General features: G+C 40.4%; 2 protein-coding genes across 2 annotated transcripts in view; one reads left to right on the forward strand and one right to left on the reverse strand.

The window, feature by feature from the left end:
* Nucleotides 1-294, forward strand: part of LOC138758871 (calcium and integrin-binding family member 3-like) — a 35,163-nt gene extending 34,869 nt beyond the window's left edge. Inside the window, exon 6 of the mRNA XM_069928380.1 lies at nucleotides 154-294. Coding sequence (XP_069784481.1) covers nucleotides 154-175 — 22 coding nt within the window. The 3' untranslated portion in view covers nucleotides 176-294. The remainder of the gene's footprint in view (nucleotides 1-153) is intronic.
* Nucleotides 295-22,554: 22,260 nt separating this feature from the next.
* Nucleotides 22,555-27,545, reverse strand: part of LOC138758872 (ras-related protein Rab-8A) — a 32,659-nt gene continuing 27,668 nt past the window's right edge. The window contains exon 6 of the mRNA XM_069928381.1: nucleotides 22,555-26,589. Within this exon, the coding sequence (XP_069784482.1) occupies nucleotides 26,500-26,589 (90 nt within the window). The 3' untranslated portion in view covers nucleotides 22,555-26,499. The remainder of the gene's footprint in view (nucleotides 26,590-27,545) is intronic.

Genomic DNA, 27,545 nt, shown 5'->3' on the forward strand with positions numbered 1-27,545 from the left:
ACAGGGCTGGTGAAATGGCCAGTCCCATGAAAGGACATGTCCCAGTGAAGGTTGCTGCCTTCCTGAATATGCTGTGTATGTGGCTCTTGCCTCTGACGAATGGGAGCCCACGTGATTGTATTGATTGCACGGTTGGAACTCTTTGTTTTGCAGCACTTTCCACATCCGGATCTGAGTATTGTTGGCCACAGTGTCCCATACAAGGTGTCCAAGCGCCAGGAGAATAATATAAATCAAAAAAGCATTCTCATTATAAATAAATAAATCTAAAATAAAAAATTGCATTGCAGTACAGACCTGCTGTATCCTCTGTCTGTGAGTGATGGAGAAGTGTCTTATTGTCACCTTACTGGAATTGGTCAGTATTGGTCTCCAGACAAGTCACTCATCACCCTCAGCTACATTCAGAGTGTGATTTGATTCTCCATTTGTTATTAATCCCCCACTTCCATTGCTCAGAGAGTCACTCGGCACAGAAATAGGCCCTTCATACTCACGTTCTCCATCAAGTCTGCATGAACACCGTTTGGCAGCACTTGGACCATTTTAATGGTTCATACCTCATAAATGTGCTGAGAATTTCACTCTCCACCTCCCCTGCAGGCAGTGTGTTCCAGAATCCAATGCCCTCTGGATGAAGTAAAATCATTCTCAGATCTTTTCTAAACCTCTCGCCTTAAACCTATGCCATCTCGTGTAATGCAGAGCAGTGGCAGGAACGTGGTGCAGGAGTTCCCTGTGGTTATCTCCCACCAACAGAGATAGACTATGTGGATGGTGTTGGGGGAGATTAGGGGCAGGCAGCAGGAGCCAAGACCCTGGCACCTTGGGTGGCTGTTCTGCACTGGAGGGCAGGAGAAACACTGGCAGAGCTTCAGTGGTTCCAGGGTGAGGGCAATAGACAGGAACTTCTGTGGCCACAAATTGGGGGTCTGGATGGGATGTCACCTCCCTGGTCAGGGATGTTGCCGAGTGGCTGCAGGGCATCATGAAAGGGAAGAATAAACAGCCACGTCGTGGGGCATGTAGGTACCGATGGTATAGGTAAAAAAAACTAGATGAGGTTCAACAACTGAAGTTAGATTAACTAAAAAGTAGGATCTCAACGGCAGTGCAATACGCAGTTGTACTGGAGAAAGGTTATTAACGATTCAGGCCTGGGCCCTTCGTCATCAAAGGTACTGATCTCAGGATCGCTGCTCCAGCCATGTGCTGGTCAGAGTAAGAATAGCAGGAAAGTTCGGATGAATGAGCAGCGCAAAGGAGGGTTTCAGATTCCTCGAGCATTTGAACTGGTCCCGCAGGGAAGTGGGACCCGCACAAACCAGACAGTTACACCTGGGAAGGGCTGGGATCAATGCTCTTGAAAGGGTTTAAACTAATATGGCAGAGAGTTGGGAATCCCAGCCGTAAGACAGAGGGAAGGAATGTAGAGACCAAAGCAAAAGTTAGAAAGGAGAACAGGAAGAGTGGAGTATGGAAAAGTTAAATGCAAAACACACAAGTTTGCAAGACTCTAAATAGACAACGAATTGTATTTGAAACAGTCAGTAAACTTGTGGCACAAATCAGTTCAGAGGGGTGTAACTTAATGGTCATTACAGAAACGTGGTGCAGGGTGGAGATGATTGGGAGTTAAATATCCGGGGGTATTAGGTAGCACAGAAGGATAAGAAAGAAGGTAAGAGAGGTGAGCAGCACTTAGTTAAGGATGGGATCAGGGCTATAGTGAGAGGAATTATAATATCTAAGGAGCAGAATGATGAATCCATCTTGGTGGTGATTAGTTATTAAAAAACTGAAGAGATTACTTGTGAGAGAGGTGAGTTGGCCACAAATAATAACATGACAGTAGCACAGGCAATAAACCAAAAAATATCTAAGACATGTAAAGGGACAGCAATTATCATGAGGAATTTTAAATTTCTATAAATTGGCCTGATCAACTATGTCGAGGCAGTATTAAGGAGGACTTCATGGAATGTATCAGAGGTAGCGCGTGACTGAATCTACAAGGGAGCATGACGTCTTAGATCTGGCCCCGTGTAATGAGACGGTTAAAATTAACAATCTTTTGTAATTAGGGGCCCTCTCGAAAAGAGTGATCACACTGCGATTCAATTTCTCACCCAAATGAAGGCTCCAAATGTTTGATCTAAATCCTGCATATTATTCTTAAACAAGACTCCAACAGGATGGGGGAGGAGATGAGTGCAATCGGAGCAGGAGTCATCCATCCGGCCCGCCAAGCCTGCTGCACCTTCGGTTGCGATCAGGGCTGATCTGATGACAGGCTCATCTCCACCAACCTGCCTTTTCCCCAAATCCCTTAATTCCCTGACAATGCAGAAATCTATCCAACCTTGTCCTAAATAGTTGAAACCTCAACTGTTTCAATGGGCAGCGAGTCCCACAGATTCACCACCTTCTGGGAAAAGCAGTTTGTCCTCATCTCCATCCTAAATCTACTCCCCTGAATTTTGAAACTATGTCCCTTAGTTATAGTCTCCCCCACCAACTTACCTACCTCTAATGTACTATGTCTTTCATAATTTTATATGTTTCTAGAAGATCCCCTCTCATTCTTCTAAATTCCAGTCAGTATAGTTCCAGACGACTCACTCTCTCCTCATAGGCCAACCTCTTCAACCCTGGAATTCACCTGCTGAACCTCCTCTGCACCACCTCCAAAGCCAGTACATCCTTCCTCAAGTAAGGAGACCAGAACTGCACTCAGTCCTCCAGATGTGGTCTCACCAGGACCTTGTATAGCTGCAGCAGAACATCCCTGCTCCTAAGTTCAATCCCTCTAGCAATGAAGGCCAACATTCCGTTTGCCTTCTTAATAGCCTGCTGCACCTGCAAACCAACCTTTTATGATCCACGCACAAGCACTTCCAAGTCCTTCTGCATGGCTGCATGCTGTAATTGCTTGCCATTTGTTCCTCCACACTGTTAAGTATCCAACCTTAAGTACTCAGCCTTCTGGTTTGGCCTTCCAAAATGCATCACCTCACATTTATCCAGGTTAAACTCCATCTGCCACTTTTCCACCCAACTCTGCATCCTGTCCATATCCTTTTGCAATATTCAACAATGTTCAGCACCATCCACAGTTCCTCCAACCTTCATATCATCTGCAAATTGACAGACCCATCCTCCTAACTCTTCGTCCAGGTCATTTATAAAGTTCTCAAATAGCAGAACAGATCCCTGCAGAACTCCACCAGTCATTGACCCTCCAGGTAGAATACTTCCCATCCACTACTTCTCTCTGCCTTCCACCTGCAGGTCAATTTTTTATCCACACAGCCATGATTCCATTGATCTCATGCCTCAAGATTTTCCAAGGGGGACTTTGTCAAATGCGTCACTAAAATACCGCCCTACCTTCATCAATTTCTTTTGCAACCTGCTCAACAAACTTAATTAGACTCATGAGTCATGCTGACTATCCTTGTTTCGTCTGTACCCTCTCCAAATGCTCATAAATCCTATCCTTAAGAATCCTCTCCAATAATTTGACACTTCAGAAAATAAAATCCTAACCCATTCAACCTTTCCCTGTCACTCTGTTCCTCAAATCCCGGGAACATCCCAGTAAATTCTTTCCATAATCTTTCAAACTTATTTATATCTTTTCTGTAGTTAGTTGACCAAAACTGTGCACAATGGTCCAAAATTGGCATCACCAATGCCTTATACAACTTTACCATAACATCCCACTCCAATACTCAATACTTTGATTTATGAAGGCCAATCTGCCATAAGTTCTCTTAACGACCATAAGTCATGTCACCCGACTTTTTATTTTTATATATATATATATATATATAAAAAAACAAAGCCCCCCCCCACAACCTCCCTCTCCCTCCCTATTAATACCCACCCTCCCCCCCCAATATCTACCCACTAAAAAAGAAAGGAGGAGATCATTAATTATATATAATTCAAGTATTCGGCAGTGAAACCAAGATGCCACACTGGATTGGATTGAGAGCTCAAATCTTCAAACCAAGAATTTTTAAATATGGGCTCCATACTTTTACAAAAAATGATATTTATCCCTCAAATTATACGTTATCTTTTCAAGAGGGATACAAGATTCCATTTCAGTATGCCACCTTTGCATTCCTAAAACTAAATCAGATTTCCAAGTAATAGCCACATATTTCTTAGATACAGTCAAAGCTAAATGTAAAAATTCAATTTGATAGTCAATCTTAATCTTGAGAAATCATTTTAATATCTCCTAATAAAAACAACATTGGATCAAATGGAAGTTTAACTTTTAATACTTTTTCCAAAATTAATTTAACGTATCCAAAAAATCTTAACTTTAGAACAGATCCAAGTCAAATGAAAAAAAGTACCTAACTTAACCACATCTAAAACACAAATCTGAAGAGATTACATTTTTAATTTTTTAGGGAATAAGTATAATTGATGTAAAAAAATATATATTGGACTAATCTGTATCTTACATTTATAACCTTAGTCATATTATCTTTGCAAAGATTCCTCCAAACATTGTCATCTATCTTCCTATTCAAATCAGTTTCTCATTTTAATCTTGATTTATTAATATTTGGTTTAAACATTTTACTTTGTAATAATTTATACATCTGAGGAATTTATTTATTTATTTATTTCTCCTTTAGTAAGTAATAACTCTAAAGCAGATTGTCTTCATAATTTTAAACTATGGCCTAACTTCAATTAAAAAGTTTTCACTTGATAATAACAAAAAAAGTATTATTATTCGATTAAAAGATATAAATTTCCTCACTTCAAACAATCTTCAACATTTTTAATCCCCAATTGAATCCATCTCTTCAAAAACTGATTATTAACAGTAAAAGGGAGAAGCTTATTTTGATATAAAGGTATTTTCTTTTTTTTAAAAATTTTTTATTTTTCACACTATAAACCATATTGACCAAGATACATACAGACATTTTTCTTCTTAAATATATAGTGTCGTTTTTTTCCCCCTTTTCCCCTTCCCTTTCCTCCCTCCCTCACTCCCTTCCCCATTTATTTGAAGTTCAATCTATAAGATACATTAAACCCGTTAAACAATGTTGTCACTTAATAAAAATAAACAAGAAATTTTACTGAGTCAGTTCTTTTCGTTATCTTCTCCTTCTGTCATTTTAGGTGGTGGAAGTCCATGGTAGGATTTCTCTATTGTGTTTCATGTACGGCTCCCATATTTGTTCGAATATTGTAATGTTATTTCTTAAATTATATGTTATTTTTTCTAATGGAATACATTTATTCATTTCTATGTACCATTGTTGTATTCTCAAGTTATCTTCTAATTTCCAGGTTGACATAATACATTTTTTTGCTACAGCTAGGGCTATCCTAACAAATCTTTTTTGTGCTCCATCCAAATCAAGTCCAAATTCTTTGTTTCTTATATTACTTAGGAGGAAGATCTCTGGGTTTTTTGGTATATTGCTTTTTGTGATTTTATTTAATATCTGGTTTAGATCTTCCCAAAATGTTTCCACTTTCTCACATGTCCAGATTGCATGAATTGTTGTTCCTGTTTCCTTTTTACAGCGAAAACATCTGTCTGAAACTGTTGGGTCCCATTTATTTAACTTTTGAGGTGTGACGTATAGCCTGTGTATCCAGTTATATTGTATCATGCAAAACCTCGTGTTTATTGTATTTCCAGAGCATAGCTTCTCCCATGTTTCATTCTTTAACTTGATGTTTAGATCTTGTTCCCATTTTTGTTTAGGTTTACTGTTTGTTTCCTCGTTCTCCTTTTCTTGCAGTTTGATGTGCATGTTTGTTACAAATTTTTTAATTATCATTGTGTCTGTAATCACATATTCAAAATTGCTTCCTTCTGGTAACCTCAGACTGTTTCCCAATTTGTCCTTCAAGTAGGTTTTCAGTTGGTAGTATGCAAACATTGTATCATGAGTTATATTATATTTATCCTTCATTTGTTCAAAGAATAATAATTATTTCCTGAAAAACAATTTTCTATTCTTTTGATCCCTTTCTCTCCCATTCTCTAAAGGAAAGGTTATCTATTGTGAAAGGGATTAGCTGATTTTGCATCAATATTAGTTTTGGTAGTTGGTAATTTGTTTTATTCCTTTCTACATGAATCTTCTTCCAAATGTTGAGCAGATGATGCAATACCGGTGAATTCCTATGTTGCACCAATTTTTCATCCCATTTATATAGTATATGTTCAGGTATCTTCTCCCCTATTTTATCTAGTTCTAATCTGGTCCAATCTGGTTTTTCCCTTGTTTGATAAAAATCTGATAGGTATCTGAATTGTGCGGCTCTAAAATAATTCTTAAAGTTTGGTAGGTGTAAGCCTCCTTGTTTGTACCATTCTGTTAATTTATCTAGTGCTATCCTTGGTTTCCCTCCCTTTCCATAAGAATTTCCTTATTATTTTCTTTAACTCCTTGAAGAATTTCTCTGTTAGGTGTATTGGTAATGACTGAAATAGGTATTGTATCCTTGGGAAAATATTCATTTTAAAACAGTTTATCCTTCCTATCAGTGTTAGTGGTAAGTCTTTCCAATGCTCTAAGTCGTCTTGTAATTTTTTCATTAATGGATGGTAATTGAGTTTATATAGATGGCCGAGGTTTTTACTTAGTTGTATACCTAGGTATCGCATTGCTTGCGTTTGCCATCTAAATGGTGATTCTTGGGGGAGTCACGTGATGGAGTAGTGGCCGGACGGTGAACTCCAGCCCTCTCCAGAAAAGTCGGGAAAAACAAGAGAAAATACAAAGGCACAGAAATACAAGTTAAAGAAAAGTGAATATAAAGGTGGAAAGAAGATGGAGACAAAAGGAGAAAAATCAAAATCAACGGAAAGAAGAGAGGAAGAGAAGACAATGGAGGAAAAAGGTGAAGGCCTTACCTGTCCGAAGAGGCCCGCTGTGGAGAGAGGGCCCCACTACCTCAGGTCGGTAGAAAGAGAACTACAACAATGGCTCACAGAGCCGAGTAAAAGTGCGCAACCGCGCATGCGCGACTCTTCGCGCATGCGCGGATGCGCATACAAAAAAACACACCGACGGGAGGGGGGACCAGCTGGGGAGTCGATCTCCACAGCCGGCAACGACAGCTGCAGAACACCTGCAGCAAGAAGAGACCACAGAAGACAATGGAAACAAGAAAGAAGAGGAGGAAAGGGCAGCAAAGAAACAACAGATGGTCAACCTAGAGGAAGAAGAAGAGGAAGAGGAAGAGTACAGGGAAATAGAAGAAGAAAAGATAGGCAAGGTAAAGGAGGTACTTGCTCTTGTTAGAGGATACATGGAGTCATTTAAAGAATGGCAAACACAGGAATTCAATGATTTAAGAAGAAGAATAAACAACACAGAAAAGAAAATAAATAAAATGGATATGACCTTAACAGAAATGGGGAAAAAAATGGACAAGATGGAAGAACGGGCAATAGCAGCAGAAATGGAGGTAGAAGACTTAAAAAAGAAATTGGAGGAATCTAATAAAAAAACTAAAGAGACACAAGAATTACTAGCCCAAAAAATAGATATAATGGAAAATTATAACAGAAGAAATAACATAAAGATAGTGGGCCTTAAGGAAGATGTAGAAGGCAAGAATATGAGGGAGTTTATAAAAGAATGGATCCCTAAGGCCCTAGGATGTCCAGAACTACAGCAAGAAATGGAAATAGAAAGGGCACATAGAGCATTGGCCCCTAAACCACAACCACAACAAAAACCAAGATCTATTGTAGTAAAATTCCTAAGATATACTACAAGAGAAAAGGTACTGGAGAAGACAATGGAAAAAGTAAGAGAGGGCAACAAACCACTGGAGTATAAAGGGCAAAAAATCTTCATTTATCCAGATATAAGCTTTGAACTCCTAAAGAAGAGAAAAGAGTTCAATGCAGCAAAAGCGATTTTATGGAAGAAAGGATATAAATTTACACTGAAGCATCCTGCGGTATTATAATCATATAACCGTTTACAGCACGGAAACAGGCCATGTCCTGAAAATATTTATTCCAGGACAACAAAACAGACTATTCTCGGATCCAGAAGAAGCACGAAAATTTGCAGAACAATTACAAAAATAGACTGAGGGATGAAGACGGGTAATGAGAGCAAAAATTATCACGATTGATATGTATGTGGGTAAAGACAAAAATAGACTGAGGGATGAAGACGGGTAAGGAGGGTAAAAATGACCACGATTGATATGTATGCGGGTAAAGAGGTATAAGAGTGAATAGAGACAATGGGCATATGTGAAAGTATCTGTAATTAGAGGAAAACATAGAAAGTATAGACAAGAATTAATAAGGGAAGGTAATGGAATAGAGAGAATAAGGAGGGAACTAAAAGAGTGACCTTTGTGACATATAAAAAATGAAATCTTTTCTGGGGGGGGCTGGGTGGGGGGAAAAGAGCGGTCACTGCAAAATCAGTTGACGCTTGCGAGTGGATTCGCAAATCCAAATGGAGAGGGGAGATGTGGTTGTCCGACAAGGGATAAAGGGCAACTCAGGAGGGGAAGGGGAGATTGGGGATAAAGAAGATAGAAATAGGAGAATAAGGAAAATGTTGGATGTTGTAGGAATGTTGTCTGGTAAAGAGTTGAAAATAAGAAAACAGAAATGGAAAAGGAGGAAAGGTAATGATGGAAAAACAGAAAGAGAAGATAAACAAAATATAAAATGGCTACGCTGAACTATATGACTCTAAATATTAATGGAATACATAACCAAATTAAAAGGAAGAAACTACTAAATTTACTGAAAAAGGAAAAAATAGATATAGCATTTGTCCAAGAAACACATTTAACTGAATTGGAGCACAAGAAATTAAAGAGAGATTGGGTAGGACATGTAACAGCAGCATCGTATAATTCAAAAGCAAGAGGAGTGGCTATATTAATTAGCAAAAATGTGCCATTTAAAATAGAAGAGGAAATAATAGATCCAGCAGGGAGATATGTTATGATAAAATGTCAGATATATTCAGAGCTTTGGAATCTACTTAATATATATTCACCTAACGAAGAAGATCAAAAGTTTATGCAAGATATCTTTTTGAAGGTAGCTAATACGCAAGGGAACATACTAATAGGAGGGGATTTCAATCTGAATTTGGATCCAAATATGGATAAAACGGGGAAAAAAATTAACAGGAAGAACAAAGTAACCAAATTTATAATTAAATCAATGCAAGAAATGAAACTTGTGGACATATGGAGGAAACAAAACCCAAAAGAAAAGGAATACTCATACTACTCGACTAGACATAAAACATACTCAAGGATAGACCTATTCCTGTCATCAGCCCACATACAAGGGAGAGTTAGGAAAACGGAATATAAAGCTAGACTATTATCGGACCACTCACCCCTGTTATTGGCAATAGAGCTAGAAGACATCCCTCCAAGAATGTATAGATGGAGATTAAACCCCATGTTACTTAAAAGGCAGGATTTTAGAGAATTTATTGAAAGACAAATTAAAATGTATTTTGAAATAAATACGAAATCAGTGAAAGATAAGTTTATACTATGGGATGCAATGAAAGCATTCATTAGAGGGCAAATAATAAGTTATGTAACCAAGATGAAAAAGGACTATAATCAGGAAACAGAGCAGTTGGAAAGGGAAATAGTAAATATAGAAAAAGAATTAGCAATGAAGGAAGATACAACTAAAAGAAGAGAATAGGCGGATAAAAAAAATAAAATATGAAACACTACAAACATATAAGGTGGAGAAGAATATAATGAAGACAAAACAGAAATATTATGAACTAGGTGAAAAAACGCACAAAATCCTAGCATGGCAGCTTAAGACAGAACAAGCTAAGAAAATGGTATTGGCATCAAGGAAAAAAGACAAACAAATTACATATAATCCAAAAGAAATTGAGGAAAACTTTAGAAAATTCTATGAACAATTATACTGAATTGAAAACGAAGGGAAAGAAGGGAAAATAGATGAATTTCTAACTAAAATTGAACTACCAAAACTACAAATAGAGGAACAAAATAAATTAACAGAGCCATTTGGAATAGTAGAAATACAAGAGATAATAAAGAAATTACCAAATAATAAGACATCAGGAGAGGATGGATTCCCAATAGAATTCTATAAAACATTTAAAGACTTATTAATTCCGCCCCTCCTGGAAGTAATCAACCAGATTGATAAAACACAAAGCTTACCAGATTCATGTAAAACAGCAATAATTACAGTAATACTAAAGCAAGGGAAAGATCCACTCTCACCAGCGTCATATAGACCAATATCTTTGCTAAACACAGATTATAAGATAATAGCTAAACTATTAGCGAACAGATTAGCAGAACAGGTACCGAAAATGGTAAATTTAGACCAAACTGGATTTATCAAAAAAAGACGCACAACAGACAATATTTGTAAATTTATTAACTTAATTCATGCAGTAGAAGGAAATAAAGCACCGGCAGTAGCAGTTGCTTTAGACGCAGAGAAGGCCTTCGACAGAGTAGAATGGAATTACTTGTTCAAAGTATTGCAAAAATTCAGTTTACCGGAGAAGTATATTAATTGGATTAAAGCATTATATAAGGGACCGTTAGCGAAAGTGACAGTAAATGGACATGTATCAAAGCAATTTAACTTAAGCAGGTCAACGCGGCAGGGATGCCCACTATCACCATTATTGTTTGCGCTAGCTATAGAACCACTAGCAGAATCGATAAGAAGAGATAAGAATATAAAAGGAATAAAAATAAAAGACAGGGAATATAAAATCAGTCTGTTTGCGGATGATGTGATAGTGTACTTAACAGAACCAGAACTATCAATAAAAGAACTATATAAGAAATTGAAGGAATATGGAGAAGTGTCGGGATACAAGATAAACGTAAATAAAAGTGAAGCAATGCCTATGAATAACGCGGATTTCTCAAAATTTAAGGAGGAATCCCCATTCAGATGGCAAACGCAGGCAATAAGATACCTAGGTGTGCAAATAAACAAAAATCTAGGCCAATTATATAAACTCAATTACAATCCACTAATGAAAAAATTACAGGACGATTTAGAGCATTGGAAAGAGCTACCACTAACACTGATAGGAAGAATAAACTGTATTAAAATGAACATTTTTCCAAGGATACTATACTTATTTCAGGCATTGCCAATACAACTGACAGAAAAATTCTTCAAAGAGTTAAAGAAAATAATAAGGAAATTTTTATGGAGAGGGGGGAAACCGAGGATAGCACTAGACAAATTAACAGAATGGTATAAACAAGGAGGCTTACAATTGCCAAACTTCAAAAATTATTATAGAGCCGCACAATTAAGGTACCTATCAGATTTTTATCAAACAAGGGAAAAACCAGACTGGACGAGACTAGAATTAGATAAAATAGGGGAAAAGATACCTGAACACATATTATATAAATGGGACGAAAAATTGGTACAACATAGAACTTCTCCAGTATTACACCATCTCCTCAATATATGGAAGAAGATTCATGTAGAAAGAAATAAAATAAATTACCAAATACCAAAACTAATATTGACGCAAAATAAGCTACTCCCTTTTACAATAGACAACCTTGCCTTTAGAAAATGGGAAAAAAAAGGGATTAAAAGAATAGAAAATTGTTTTTCAGGAAGTAGATTCTTATCCTTTGAACAAATGAGAGATAAGTACAATATAACGGGAGATACAGCGCTGGCATATTACCAACTGAGATCCTACTTGAAAGATAAATTAGGAAGCAACTTGAGTTTACCAGAGGGAAGTAACCTTGAATATGTGATTACAGATACAATGTTAATCAAAAGATTTATAAAAAATATGTATATTAAACTGCAAGAAAAGGAAAATGAGGAAACAAATGGTAAAACTAAACAAAAATGGGAACAAGATTTAAATATAAAGATAAAAAAGGAAACATGGGAGAAGTTATGCTCTGGAACGATGAGAAATACAATAAATACGAGGCTGCGTATGATACAATATAATTGGTTACACAGACTATACATTACACCGCAAAAGTTAAATAAATGGGACCCAACAGTATCTGATAGATGTTTTCGATGTAAAAAAGGGGAACAACAATTCATGCAATCTGGACATGTGAGAGAGTAGAAAAATTTTGGGATGATCTCAATCAGATATTAAATAAAATAACAGAAAACAATATACCAAAGAATCCAGAGATCTTTCTCCTAAGTAACATAAAAAATAAAGAATTTGGAATTGACTTGGAGGATGCACAAAAAAGATTTGTTAAGATAGCCCTAGCTGTAGCAAAAAAATGTATTATGTCAACCTGGAAATTGGAAGATAATTTGAAAATACAACAATGGTATATAGAAATGAATAAATGTATTCCATTAGAAAAAATAACATATAGTTTAAGAAATAATATTGAAATATTCGAACAAGTATGGGAGCCTTACATTAAATACAATAGCGAAAACCTACCGGGAACAAACATTACCTAAGTTGATGGAAGGAGAAGAGAAGAAAAGAATGGACTCAGTAGAATTTCTGGTGTATTTTTGTTGAATGACAACATTGTCTAACTGAATTAATGCAACCTAGATTGTATAACTAAAATGGATGAGAGGGGGGGGGGATGGGGGGGTGGCTTGGGAGGAGGGAGGGGGGAGAGAGAAAAAGTCACTGTAAATGTGTGGAAAAGAAAAAGTGTATATCATGGCTATTGTGATTTATGGTGTGAAAAATAAAAAATTTAAAAAAGAAATAAAAAAAAAATAAATGGTGATTCTTTCTTAAACTTTGTGAAATCTGCATTATTCATTGGCATTGCTTCACTTTTATTTGCATTGATCTTGTACCCCGATACTTCTCCATATTCCTTCAATTTCCTATGTCATTCTTTTATTGATATTTCTGGTTCTGTTAAGTATATTATAACGTCATCTGCAAATAGACTGATTTTATATTCCTTCTCTTTTATTTTTATCCCTTTTATTTTATTTTCTGTTCTTATCAGTTCTGCTAGTGGTTCTATAGCTAACGCGATCAGTGAGGGAGATAGTGGACATCCCTGCCTTGTTGATCTGCTTAAGTTAAATTGTTTTGATATATATCCATTTACTGTCACTTTTGCCAATGGCCCCATATATAATGCTTTAATCCAATTAATATATTTCTCTGGTAGGCTGAATTTTTGTAGTACTTTGAATAAATAATTCCATTCTACTCTGTCAAAGGCCTTCTCTGCTTCTAAAGCAACCGCTACTGTTGGAGTTTTATTTCCTTCTACTGCATGAATTAAGTTAATAAATTTACAGATATTGTCTGTTGTTTGTCTTTTTTTAATAAATCCAATTTGGTCTTGATTTACTATTTTTGGTACATAGTCGGCCAATCTGTTTGCTAATAGTTTAGCTATTATCTTATAATCTGTGTTAAGTAGAGATATTGGTCTATATGACACTGGTGCAAGTGGATCTTTCCCTGTCTTTGGTATTACTGTAATTATTGCTGTTTTGCATGAATCTGGTATGCATTGTGTTTTATCAATGTGGTTGATTACTTCCAGGAGGGGAGGAATTAATAAGTCTTTAAATGTTTTATAGAATTCTATTGGGAATCCATCCTCTCCTGGTGTTTTATTGTTCGGTAGTTTTTTTAAATATCTCCTGTAATTCTTTTATTTCAAATTGTTTTATTAATTTATTTTGCTCCTCTGTTTGTAATTTCGGTAGTTCAATTTTAGTTAGAAATTCATCTATTTTGTCTTCTTTCCCTTCGTTTTCAGTTTGATATAGTTGCTCATAGAATTCCCTGAAATTTTCATTGATCTCCATTGAATTATATGTAATTTGTTTGTCCTTTTTCCTTAATGCCAATACCATTCTTTTAGTTTGTTCTGTCTTAAGCTGCCACGCTAGAATTTTGTGCGTTTTTTCTCCTAGCTCATAATATTTCTGTTTTTTCTTCATTATGTTCTTCTCCACCTTATATCTTGAATAAATTTTTGATCTTCTTCATTAGGTGAATATGCATTGAGTAAATTCCAAAATTCTGAATATATCTGACATTTTAACATTACATATCTCCCTGTTGGATCTATTATTTCCTCTTCTATTTTGATTGGTACATTTTTATTGATTAATATAGCTACTCCTCTGGCTTTTGCATTATATGATGCTGCTGTTACATGTCCTATCCAATCTCTCTTTAATTTCTGTGTTCTACTTCAGTTAGATGTGTTTCTTGTACGAATGCTAGATCATTTTTTTCTTTTTTCAGTAAATTTAACAGTTTCTTCCTTTTGATTTGGTTATGTATTCCATTAATATTTAAAGTCATATAGTTCAACATAGTCATTTCATACTTTGTTTATCTTTCCTTTCCATTTCCTCATCACCACCTTCCCTTCTTATCCATTTCTGCTTTCTTTTTTTGAACACATTATAAGACATTTCTAAAACATAAAATATTTCCACTATTCTCATATCTAAAATTCCTTTAACCCCAATAGTCCCTCCCCTTTCTGAGTTGCCCTTTGTCCCTTGTCGGGCAACCACATCTCCCCTCTCCATTTGGATTTGCGAATCCGCTCGCAAGCGTCAACTAATTTTGCGGTGACTGTTATTCTTCCCCACCCAGCCCCCAGAAAAGATTTTAATCTTCATATATAATGCTCTCTTAATTCCCTCCTTACTTCCTTTCTTCCCTTTCTTTCCCTTCTTAGTTCTTACCTATACTCTACACACATACACACAAATACATATATACATACACACATACATATAGTTTGTTGTCATTTTTGTTCTTGTAACATCTCTTCATCTCTCTGTCTGTGTTGTAGTTGTTCTGCAAATTTTCGTGCTTCCGGATCCGAGAATAGTTTGCTTTGCTGCCCCAGAATAACTATTTTAAGTACCGCTGGGTATTTTAACATAAATTTAATCCTTTTTTCCATAGGGTCATTTTTGCTGCATTGAACCCCTTCCTCTTCTTCAGGAATTCAAAACTTATATCTGGATAGAAAAAAATTTTTTGACCCTTGTATTCCAGTGGTTTTTTGTCTTCTCTTATTTTTTCATTGCCTTCTCCAATATATTTTCTCTTGTTGTATATCTTAGAAATTTTACTAGAATGGATCTTGGTTTTTGTTGTGGTTGTGGTTTAGGGGCTAATGTTCTGTGTGCCCTTTCTATTTCCATTTCTTCCTGTAATTCTGGTCTTCCTAGGACCCTGGGGATCCATTCTTTTATAAATTCTTTCATATTTTTGCCTTCTTCATCTTCCTTAAGGCCTACTATCTTTATATTGTTTCTTCTATTATAATTTCCCATTATATCTATCTTCTGAGCTAACAGCTCCTGTGTCTCTTTAACTTTTTTATCAGATTCTTCTAATTTCTTTTTTAAGTCCTCTACTTCCATTTCTACGGCTGTTTCTCGTTCTTCCACCTTGTCTACTCATATATTCTTTAAAAAAAATATATATCCATGCACTTGCCCTTCCCTTCATCTTCCATTTCTCTGTGTTCTTCCTCCTCTTCTTCTGAGTCCACTCCAGTGTCTGTGTCCTTTACCTCTGTCTCTTCTGGTTTTCTTGTTGGGTTGTTTGTTTTATTTTGTTGGGTATTTTTGGTCTTCTTATTTTTTATTAGAAGTGTCTTGGTGTTGGTCTTCTTCCTCTGGGTTGGTCATCTGTTGTTTCTTTGATTTCTTATTTTTATTCTCTTCCTTCTTGTTCTCATTATTTTCTATGTTTTCCTGTTGAGAGTCTTGCTGTTGTGTTATACTTGTCTGTTTCAGCTGTGGAGATTTACTCCTCAGCTGGTCCCCCCTCCCGTCAGTGTTATTTTTGTTTTGCGCATCGCGCATGCGCAAATCCTCGCGCATGCGTGGTTGCGCACTTTTGTTTGGCCCCGTGAGCCATTTTTGTAGTCCCGAGTTCGGGGCTTCGACTGACCTCAGGGAGTGGGCTTCTCTCTCCACGGCGGGCCTCCTCGTACCGGTAAGGCCTTCACCTTCCTCCTCCGATGTCTTTCCTTCTTCTTTTCTTCCCGTTGTTTTTGGTTTTTCTTTCTTCGCTGCCATTTTCTCCACACTTTTACTTTCACTTTGTTTTGGTTTTTATGTTTGTGCCTTTGTTTTTCTCACTTTTCTGGAGAGGGCTGGAGTTCCCCAACCGGCCACTACTCCATCACGTGACTCCTCCCAATATAAAGGTATTTTCAATGAAATCTTACCTTTTCCACCTATCTCATAAAATCAATTTTATTCCACAATTCAATTAAATGCTTCAATATCGGTGGATCTCGACTAATGAACAATTTTGAATACCATTTATAAATAAATTCTTGCAAACATTGCCCATCAATTTAAGCTAACTGTATATTTGCCCAAACTGAGGATTTATTTAAATCAAACATTCCACGAATAAATTTCAGTTGTGCAGCTTTATAATTCTGAAAATGTGGAAATTGTTAGCCACCTAATACAACCCCATTAATGTGTTTATCCCCTTCCCATTCCTCAGATGCACCCAAATAGCCTCAGTGGGGGAGCTTTCTAGTTAGTCATGTGATATTTTCCCTGTCGGGCAATGCCACTCCTCCCCCTTTCATCCCTCCCACTCTATCACTTCTGAAACCATGGAACCCCAGAACATTAAGCTGCCAGTCCTGCCCCTCTTACGACCAAGTTTCACTAATAGCCACAATGTCATTATTCCATGTGCCAATCCATATAACCATATAACTGTTTGCAGCATGGAAACAGGCCATGTCGGCCCTTCAGGTCCGTACTGGTTCACTTGAACAACTCCACTAGCTCCTCTGCAAACTCCTGAGGAAATAGAGGCTTTCTTCATGATGCCATTGGTGTGTTGGTTCCAGGAAAGATCTTCCAAGATAGTGACTCCCAAGAACCTACATTTGCTGCCCTAAGCTCATTCACCATTCCTACAACTTGCACTGAAATGGACACAACTCCGAACATTATTCCCACCATGCACAACCTTTTGACTTGTGTCTTTGTATGCAGGTTTAACATCATCCTTTTCCACAACCCCTCACTATCTGCTCTGGAACTCTGGTTCCCACCCTCCTGCAGATCTACTTAAAACTGGCTGGAGCAGCACAAGGATATGTCCCCCTCCATTTTTGATGCAAACTGTCTCAGGTTCCACCTTCCCTGGAAGAGAACCCAATGATCTAGAAATCTGAAGCCTTCCCTCCTGCACCATGTCTCTAGTCGCGCGTTAAGCTGCATGATCCTCCTATTTCTATCCTCACTAGCAAGTGGCAATGGTAGCAATCCTGAGATCACAACCCTGGAACTCCTGTCCTTCTTAACACCTAACTCCCTGCACTCTGCAGGACCTCATCACCCTTCCTATCCACATCATTGGTCCCTATATGGACCATGACATCTGGCTGCTCACCCTCCCTCCTGAGAATGCCGTGAACTTGATCGGAGACAACCTGGATCCTGGCAGGCAACGTACAATTCAGGATTCTCAATCCCTTCCACTGAACCCCTTTTCTTTTCCCCTATCGAATCTCCCATCTCTACAGCTTGCCTCATCTCCTTTCTGAGCCACAAAGGCCAGACTTCAGGCCTTGATTGCTTGGTTGACCCCCAATGGTATCCAAAATGATATGTGTTATTGAGGGGAATGGTCACAAGGGAGCCCTGCGCTGACTGCCAGTTCCCTTTCTCTCTTGTCATCCAGCTACCTTCCTCCTGCCTCCTAGGCGTGATCACCTCTCTGTAACTCCTATAACCCTCTCAGCCTCTTCATCCAACTCCACCTCCCTAACCCGTTAAGTAGGGAGCTGCAGCTGGATGCACTGCTCTGACTATCCACACCTTGCAAATACATCATGTCCCTGCCCGAGTTGCCATGCCCATTGCTCTCTCTGTGAAAGAGGGAAAAGCCTTTCCTGACCTCCCCTGCCCTTATCTGTGCATTTTTTTTGCTGAATCCTCCTTTTCCCTCTATCGTACTGTTGTTATCGCTTCCTGAGCCTCTGCTTGCCGAGGCCTCAAGACAAAGCCTCGAAGCCCCACTCACACACAGGTCGCTGCACTGTGGTCTCTGCTCTTGAGTGCCCCCTTCCTTTTATGGGCTGCAGTTAATTAGTCAATCTCACACAAAGTACCTACCTTTAGTGGGGCCTTACAACACTTCGGCTTCACTCCAACTTTCCCGCTGCTGGAAGAAACTCACAAGCAATAATCTTTACAGGTGCTGGGTCACCCCCTCCTCTGTACACCCACTCTCCTTCATTTCCACTCTCAGTCCTGCTGCAGGGAATCAACCCAAAACATCACCCATTCCTCTCCCCTCGTAGATGCTGTTTCATCTGCTGAGTTCTGCCAGCAGTTTGTTTTATGCTCTCATTATTGACATTTTCACCCCGCGGAGGATTCTTAACCCTGTCGTAATTTTATAAACCTGTCATGTATCCTCTCAACCTCTAACCCAAGTTTTTCCAGCGTCCTGGTAAACCTCTTCTGCACCCTCTCCAAAGCCTCCTCGTTTGGTCTGATGTGGTGACCGGAAGAGCACACAATTTCTGGGCGGAGCACAAATTAGGGCAGCACGGTTGGTGTAGTGGGTTAGCGCAATGCCATTACAGCACCAGTGACCACGCTGTCTGTGAGGCGTTTGTAGGTTCTCCCCGTGCCTACGTGGGTTTCTGCCAGATGCTCCGGTTTCCTCCCGTTGTTTGAAACATGCTGGGGGTTATAGGTCAATTGGGGGCACAGCTCATGGGCCAAAAGGACCTGTCACTCTGCTGTGTGTCTAAATAAAATTTTAAAAGAAATGTGGCCTCAGAGTTTTATACAGCAGCAACAGAACCACCTGACGTTGGTACTCCACACTCCAACTGATGAAGGCAAGCCTTCTTTACCACCCTCTCTACTTATGTGGCCACTTTCAGGGAGCTGAGGACTTGCTCTGCAAGAACCCCCCCCCGTACATGCATTCTCAAGGGTCTTGTCATTTACTGCAACCCTTCCCCCTTACATTTGACCTCCCAAAGTGAAACACCTCTCACTTTTCAGGATTCAACTCCACCTGCCATTTCCCTGCCTACCGATCCACGTCCTGGTCTCTCTCTCTCTCTCGCTCTCAACAGCCTTCCTCACCATCCACAACTCTGCCAATTCTGTCATCTACAAACTTGCTAGTCAGTTCCCCAATATTTTTCCCTGGATCATCCATATATATCATAAACAACAGAGGTCCCAGCTCCGATGCTGGTGGAGCACCAATGATCACAGACCTGCAGTCACAGAATCCACTCACTTCACCACTACCCTTCCTCGGGAGTGGTTCAGGCACCCTCTGATGACGTAAGCGATGTGAGACGCAGGGAGTGGGGGGGGGGGGGTAATAGTCAGGATCACCCGTGTGGCGGTGAGCCAATGAGAAAGGCAGAGGAGTTTAGCTGGGTGGTGTCTGGGAGGACGCAATGTTGTGTCTAGTGAAGAATAAAAAGAAAGTCGACTTCACGGTGGATGAAAGAAACGAGTGGGTGTATTCTTTATAAGCTGTGGTATCAGTGATGTTACAAACCTTTATTTGCTCTGAATCCAGTCTACAGTGGATGACTCAAAACAAATAGGTTTCCAAGATTCATAGAAAATAGGAGCAGAAGGCCATTCAGCCCTTCAAGCCTGTCTCACCATTCAATTTGACCACAGCTGATCATGTGACCTCAGTACCCTATTCCTGCTTTCTCTCCACACCACTTGATCCCTTTGGCAAGAACAGCCACATTGAACTCCCTTCTGAATATCGTTAACGAACTACCCTCCACAACGTTCTGTGGCTGGGAGTAGTTTCTCCTCACCTCAGTTCCAAATGGGTTCCCCTCTTCCTGAGATTGTGATCCCTTGTTCTGGACTTCCCCAACATCCAGAACATTCTTCCTGTCTGGTCCTGTCAGAATCTTATGTCTTCGTTCTTGGGCGTCACTATCTTGGATAATCTTTCCTGGCCCTAACACACTAATGGCATCGTGAAGAAATCACTTCAGTGCCTCTACTTCCTCAGAAGTTTGCGGAGGTTTGGTATGACATCAGAAACCCTGGCAAATTTCTACAGAGGTGTGGTGGAAGGTGTGCTGACCGGCTGCATCACAGTCTGGTATGGGGACACCAATTACTCCCCCCCCCCCCAACCTGAGCGTAAAGCACTGCAAAAGATAGAGGACAGTGGATACAGCCCAGGACATCACACGCCCACTCTCCTAATCTGTCCAGGTCATCCTGCAGCCCCTACCGTCTCATCCCACCACCCTCCCCCCTCAGTTTAGTAAGGTGCAAATCTCACATCACATTCAATTACTTTGTCCACATCATCAGCACACATTGTAAATAGCTGGGGTCCCGGCACTGAACCTTGAGGCACCCACTAGTAACTGTCTGCCAAGCTGAAAAGGACATTTTCATTCCCACTCTCCGCTCCCTGCCTGCCACCCGTTTTCCATCCACGTCAATACATCACCTCCAACACCATGTTCTCCAATTTTGCACCCCATTCTCTTGTGTTGGACCTCATAAAAAGCCTTTTGAATGTCCAGATATGCCAGATCAACTGGTTTAACGTTGTCTATGACTTGTTACAACCATGGAAGATTCTAGATTTGTGGAGCAGCATTTCAAACTGATTTAGATCAGTAATGGAGAAAGAACAAATCTAAATTACAAATTATATAAATAACATTACCTCACAGCTCTTGAGCTTGATCCCATGGTTAATGAAAGCTAACACACCACATGCCTTCTTAACAATACAACACTCATCATTGTGGACAAGCCAATTCTGTTCCCACAAAGCAAAACCTCCTTGGATTCTATGCCTTCTTAATGAACCTTGCATGGAGAACCTTATCAATGCCTTACTGAAATCCATATACACTGCATCCGCCGCTCTACCTTCATCAATGTCATTTGTTACATCCTCAAAGAATTCAATCAGGCTCGTGAGACTGGATTAGCAATGTCACCTTCCCCTGACGAAGCTGTGCTGACTATCCCTAATCAGATTATACCCCTCTAAATGCTTGTGAATCTTGTCCCTCAATGAATACCAAAGCAAAGTATTAAGGACCTCCTCTACCTCCATGCACCCATTTCCACTATGACCCCTGATGGGTCCTACACTCACACGTCTCATCCTTGTTCTTCATGTACTTGTAGAATGCCTTGGGGATTCACCTTAATCCTGATTGCCAAAGCCCCTCATGGCCCCTTCGTGGCCTCATCAAGGAGAGGGGAAACCTTCAATTTCAAACTCCACTGCTTTGTGGCCCTACCCACTCATGGGAAAGGCTTTGCGGGCACACCCCGAGGGAAAATCCAGAGTCTGAATCCTGAAGGCGGCTGACTGTTGTACTTAGCACTGGCTCGACAACTCCTGTGACGCAACTGGCACCAAACTCTATCGACCTTTGTTGTTCCTTTAGACCCGTCATTACCAAGGAGAGGTGGGTCCCTGTATGTGCAACAGACCGATCTCCATATCAACTCTGCCCTGGCTTATGCCCTGCAGAGGTCCCTCCACGGTGACTACCAGAAGCACAGTACTCGTGGTCAACCACAACCGACGGAGGCCAAAGAAGAATGTCTATCTTTGGTTCCTATGGAAATGGGGACCTTCTGAGTTTCTCCAGCACTTTTGTGTATTGACTACAATCACAGCATATGCAGACTTTCTTGTTACACTTTAAACAGTTCAATTAAACCTGCCACAATGATATTAGTTCCATCTCATTTAAGGTGGAGATGAGGAAAACCTGTTTTTCCCAGAGAGTAGTGAATTTGTGGAATTCTCTGCCCAGGAAAGCAGTTGAGGCTACTTGATTAAACACGTTTAAAGTTTAGTTAGATGGATTTTTACATTAAAAAAAAGGCAGGTAGGTGGAGTTAAGTCAATGATCAGATCAGCCACATCTCTTGATCTCTCCAGTAGGTCACCCAGCTTGTTCCCACCTTCACCCTTGATGAGTCAACCTCAGCAAGGCCATGATCTATGATGCCCTTGCATTCAGAATGTACATCCAGCTGCAACTCTGGGAGTTGGTGCTTCCCACAGGAGTTATCGTCAAGGACATGGACGATTCCCTGACTTCCCATGTTCTGTACTTGCTTTGGACAATCTTCAGAGCCTTCTCGGCTGCAAGAACCACTAAACAGCAATGGTCAGCATTACCCTCTGTCCCAGTGTAGCCCTGCAGCCTCCACTTTCCCAAGCCACAGTGCCTTACACTGGGCCACAGTAATATCCCACTCAAACCCACCCCTTCTCCAAGAGCAGAGCTCCGCTGCCATCCCACAAGTTGACTCAATCCCCTCTCCTCAAGCTCAATGTTTCAGTTAGATTTTGATATTCATAACCAGGCTCCCCCAGCAGATCCAACATGATACTGGTAGTTCAGCAGCGTGTTTAATCTGAGCTGTCTGGTGTGATACTGGCCGACAATGGAAATTCAAGCATCATTAACTCAGTCAGACAGTCAATCCTTGACAAGGAGCTAACAATTCACTAATTTGTTCAGTCTCTTCATGATTTTAATACAAGGTCATAAAAACTTTAAATTCACAAAAATACTAACAGGACAAGATCAGAGAATTTGCTTTTTAAAAGGACTCACATTTTAATCTCTTCAAAACCTCACTTGTGTCTATGAATCCAGAAACATTATCAAGTACAGAACAATTATAAAGTAGGTCCTTTTTTTTTTAAAGTAAAGCTATTTACATGGCTACCTGAAACAACGCAGCCCCATCCCTTTGAACCAACTGAATCCTGGAGGCTTTTGCACACCACGTTGGAAGGATACATAGAGGACAAGAGTTTGAAATAGAGACAAACTATTTACCTCACACATCACTGGCATTCTTAATACAATACGGTTAAAGCGGGAAATGGTTTAAATTGACGACGGGGCACTTGAAAAAAATCACAGTCTACGTACTGTGTGCACTTGACAGGACTCATTCCCCTTCCACCAGGGTATCAGAGAAGCATGGTCAGTGCGTCACCATCAGGACACAACAGTTCTCTGTAAATGCAAAGAGCAGAACCCCACTCCCACCAGTGTCAAGATAGGTTATACCGAAGCAACCGATCTATACATGCCAAAGGTTTAAACAACTCCTTGTCAGAACCACATCAGGTCCACGCCGTCTATTATACCGGGATGTCAGGGAAAGGTTTCCGATGGATATTTGAGTTGATAGAAGCACTTCCGTTAGCAACAAATGTACCTGCCATTGCTAGGCTCTCAGTTTTAATAGAATGCCCATTTCACACCAATTACTGCTTTATGGGTGGAATAAATCTGCCCGATTCACTTGGTTGTGGACATCCCAGCAAACTATTCCATCTAGTATGGTGGCTTTCAAAGTGCAGAGAAAAGTAACAATGAGCAACGCTGGGGGAGATGCCTGCTGACAAGGGTACATTAGGTCAGTATCATCCACAAGCAGGCGCCTGTTGACACTGCTACTGATCAACGGTCCACTGCGAGCAACGAGGAGTGAGTCACACACTCGAACAATTCCTCCGACAAGATGAGTTCCTTTACGGTGACCTGTTTCTTTTGAAATATTGATAGATACTGCTGACTTTAAATGGAGTGAAACATCATTAGAGCCTGCTCATGCAGTCAAGGCTCAGGCCAGTCAGCAAAACAATTCCATACCGTCTCCCTTGAAACAGACGTCTACTTCTCAACATAATTAAAGCCTACTTCAATAATCGAGATTGGATTATACTGCAGTCCAGGGGGGAGGTGACAGTGCCAACCAACAGTGGATGGACCATTGTTAATGTAATGACTAACCCAATGCCATAGTCATCCTGTTTGAATAAGCGAAGTTACAAGGAAACTTCAGCCACAAAGTAATCAACAGAAGGATTTCAGGATTGCGTGTGGGCACAAAAAAACCCAACCTTTTTTAAAACAACAAAAATATTTTCAACTGGGGTCTAAAGAAAATGGCTGTTTTCAGCCTGAAAACTGCAGGTCACATCTATAAGTGAATAAATAATCTTCTCCTTTCAGGTGAGGTCCAAACCACTGGTACTGATGGCCACCAAACAGGGCTGAGAAATGATTAGGGTGCAGACAAAGAATGCAGTCATGAGAAAAGGGGTTCAATTGTAAATTACTGGGCAGTAGCAGCACTGTAATCGCCCCCCCGCTCACCAATTAGTGACCAAGAGAATGATGGCATGGTACTGATTTACATTAATCACGAGGTTGTTCTAGCTGATTCCATTAATCAAGATTTGGAATACAGAACCTGATGTCAGTCTATTTCTGGTTGGCCTGTTTATTTGCCTTGGCCAGGAACTTCTGGTGAGGTCATTTGCACAAGGCCAGTTTTTTGAACAATGATGCCTCTTTTTGACATGAGGGCTACTGTCTTAATTTCTTAAGCTACGCATGTTCAGTAAACTTCAAAGGATAGGATATTCTGGTATGGCCAAATGCAGTCCTGGTTAAACCAAGCTGCCAAGTACTGTATATAGAGAGGCAGTTATCACTGTATATAGCCACGGTGTATTATCAGTGCATGGCACCTTTGCTCCATCGTCCCACAAGTGCTACCTACCCACAGTGCAGGTCTTCAACTTTCATTAGTGAAGAACAAGTACTTTGTTCAAGGACTCTGAACATCCCACTTATCCTTCACCATGCCTTTTTGTTTTGGTCTCCGAGATCTGACACGGATGCACTCATCCCTTTGATCCATGTTAGTTGAGGGGTGGGTGAGACAGGAAGCGGAGAAGGGTGACATTAGAAAGTTGATCTGAAGATAAACTGTTGCCTTCACTGTTTTTTCTAGACAAGATTCTGGAAACTAAAAAGATAACTAAAATAGTCAGTTTCACAGCTTCTGTGTTTTTACCCTACGTAAAAAAGGCCAAAAACAATGGTGTATTCAACAAGTTCTGGTATGACTTACTGGCTAATTGACAGTGATGGTTACAACAGAGATAGGCTTGGGGATTTACAGCACAAACTAGGGACACCTTACACATTCCTTATCACAGGTCTCATGTTCCACATTCAAACATCATGAAGTTGACAGCTCCAACTGAAAGTGCAATCATCTCCCTGAGAGAATTTTACTTTGTCAATACTCAGGTTCCAGTATTATGTATGAACATTATTAATATGACCTGACCACTGCGTGGGAACCCTTTGATCCATTAACCTGCAGCCGATGTATTTGGAATGACCCCGGTCTGGAAATGCCACCACAATGGGCAGCACCTGTGCCAATCGGTAGCTTTACGCATCGCCACTCGAGTGGTGCTCCCCAAATCGCTCAGCAAGATTCCATCAGGCCAACAGTGATGGAAACAAGGCAATGGAAAAAAAATGAATCGACTGATGCACTCAGCTCCAATCAGCAGCTGGGATGGTGGCGGGGAGTGGGTTGTTTCATCTGTTATACTCTCCCAGCCCTTCCTCTCATCAATGCTCTCTGCTTCCCTTTGGCTCAATCTCTTTGCTATGTTCCCTCTCTCTCTCTCTCTCTCTCCCTCCACAATGGTCCTGGAAATACATACCCTGCAATGATTGGTGCAGTCTGTGCAGACAAAACACCATGGTCCCAAGCAAGTTATTGTTTGGAAGGTGATGTTCATTGTTCACTGTTTGCCTCAAACATGGAAAAATAGAGTGGTGGCGATGTATGGCATCACCACAGTAAACAATGCATTGCAGATTATCTGAGATCCAGTATTTGTCCAGTGGTTCACTGGTTACACTCAATTTAACTGGCTCGAGACGCAACAGCCACAATGACACTGGCTACCTGCTGCAACATAAAGTCAGGGACTTCCAACATACTGCATATCACTGAAAAACTGAAGAGCAGAGAAGCAACAAGGCTGTGATGTGGGACAGGGAACACCTCAATGGTTTTCAGTACCGGGGACAGATGATCATTGGTCAAGGTCTGAAAACTGACTCGACCTTCTCACAGGGCACCTCTTCCTCCACTGGCAGAGAGCAGCAACACATGAGGAGCCCACACAGAGCAACAACATCAGCAGTAGTACCTTATTGCACAATGAGATCACTGGGCTGCTGGACAGAAAAAAGGCTCTAATATTGAAATCATCTCCACAAGATCTGTGGGGAGAAGGGAAGAAACAAACAAGGAAAGCAGAGGGAAACCAGGAAGCAGGATTGTTAGAATTCTACACAATTGTTTCCCAATAGATTGGAAATCAATAAAATGGTGGGATTCCCATCAGAAGATTCCAATGTGGACATATCCACCACTGAGGTAATCATCATCGTCGGACAGGTCCGAAAAGCCAAAAACCTCAGCTGCTTGATCACTGCAAGTCTTTGTCAGCACAACAGGGCTTGTCCGAAGGAAGGGTCCATCTGTACAGGAAAAGTACAGTTTGCGCACATTCCACTTCAAGTCAGCAAGTGCTTGGACTTGTCCAAAGGCAGAGTTGGTCACAGAAGGAGACAACGGAAGAAGCTGCTCTTCTTCTGTTCCGAGCTGATCCGCACCCCTTGGCTGCTACCCTGCGGACTGTTGCCCTCCTGCACAAAAGGAAAAGGGATTTATCCACAGCAGGTCATGCCACATCTCATCAGTTCAACAAATTCGATCTTCAAGGCAAGCGCGCAGAAACCTCATTTGCAGAGCAATACATGGCCCAACTTAAACCAGACCAGACCATCAGCACCAAACCGCAGTGGGGTTTGTAATCTCCAATACCTCTATAAAGAATGATCACAGTCTTTTCCATAGGTTGGGGAATCCAAAACAAGAGGGCCTTGGTTTAAGCCGAGAGGGAAAGGTTTAAAAGGGACCCAAGGTGCAACTTTTCTACACTAGGGAGTGGAAGAGATAGGGATTAGCCATGGGGAAAGTTTGGAAAGAAAAGGGCCAAATGCAGGCATGTGTACCAGCACAAATAAGCAATATGGACATCAGGAATGAGATGTGCTGTGCTGTATGCCACTCTTTGTGGCACCTTATGAATCCTTCACAGCCCTGGCCCATTGTTGGCATTGGTGCATGGGGGAGACACACAAGAGATTGTGGACGATGGAATATGAAACAAAAAAATTAATTTGCTGGAGGAACTCCGAGGGTCAAACAGCAACAGTGCGAGATAGGGCAGCAACGGTTGATGTAGCGGTTAGCACAATGCCTTCACAGTGCTAGCGAATGGGACTGGACAGGTATTTGAATTCCGTGATGTCTGTAAGGAATTTGTATGTTCCCCCAGTGTCCGTGCAGGTTTTCCCCCAGGCACTTGGGTTTCCTCCCACTGTTCAAAACGTACCGGGGGTGTAGGTTAATAGGGTGTAAATTGGGTGGAATGGACTCATGGGCCGAAATGGCCTGTTACCGTTCTGTCTGTCTAAATTTAAATTATACCAAAAAAAAGTACAATCAGCCCAAAACCTTACATTGAGACTGCAATCCCTGGAGGACTTGATTTGATAGTCCAGTGTTAGATGGCCTTCTCAAGAGGGTGGGAAAGGAC

The sequence above is a fragment of the Narcine bancroftii genome, chromosome 3 (assembly GCF_036971445.1).
Source record: "Narcine bancroftii isolate sNarBan1 chromosome 3, sNarBan1.hap1, whole genome shotgun sequence".
In the NCBI taxonomy this organism is placed as follows: Eukaryota; Metazoa; Chordata; class Chondrichthyes; order Torpediniformes; family Narcinidae; genus Narcine; species Narcine bancroftii.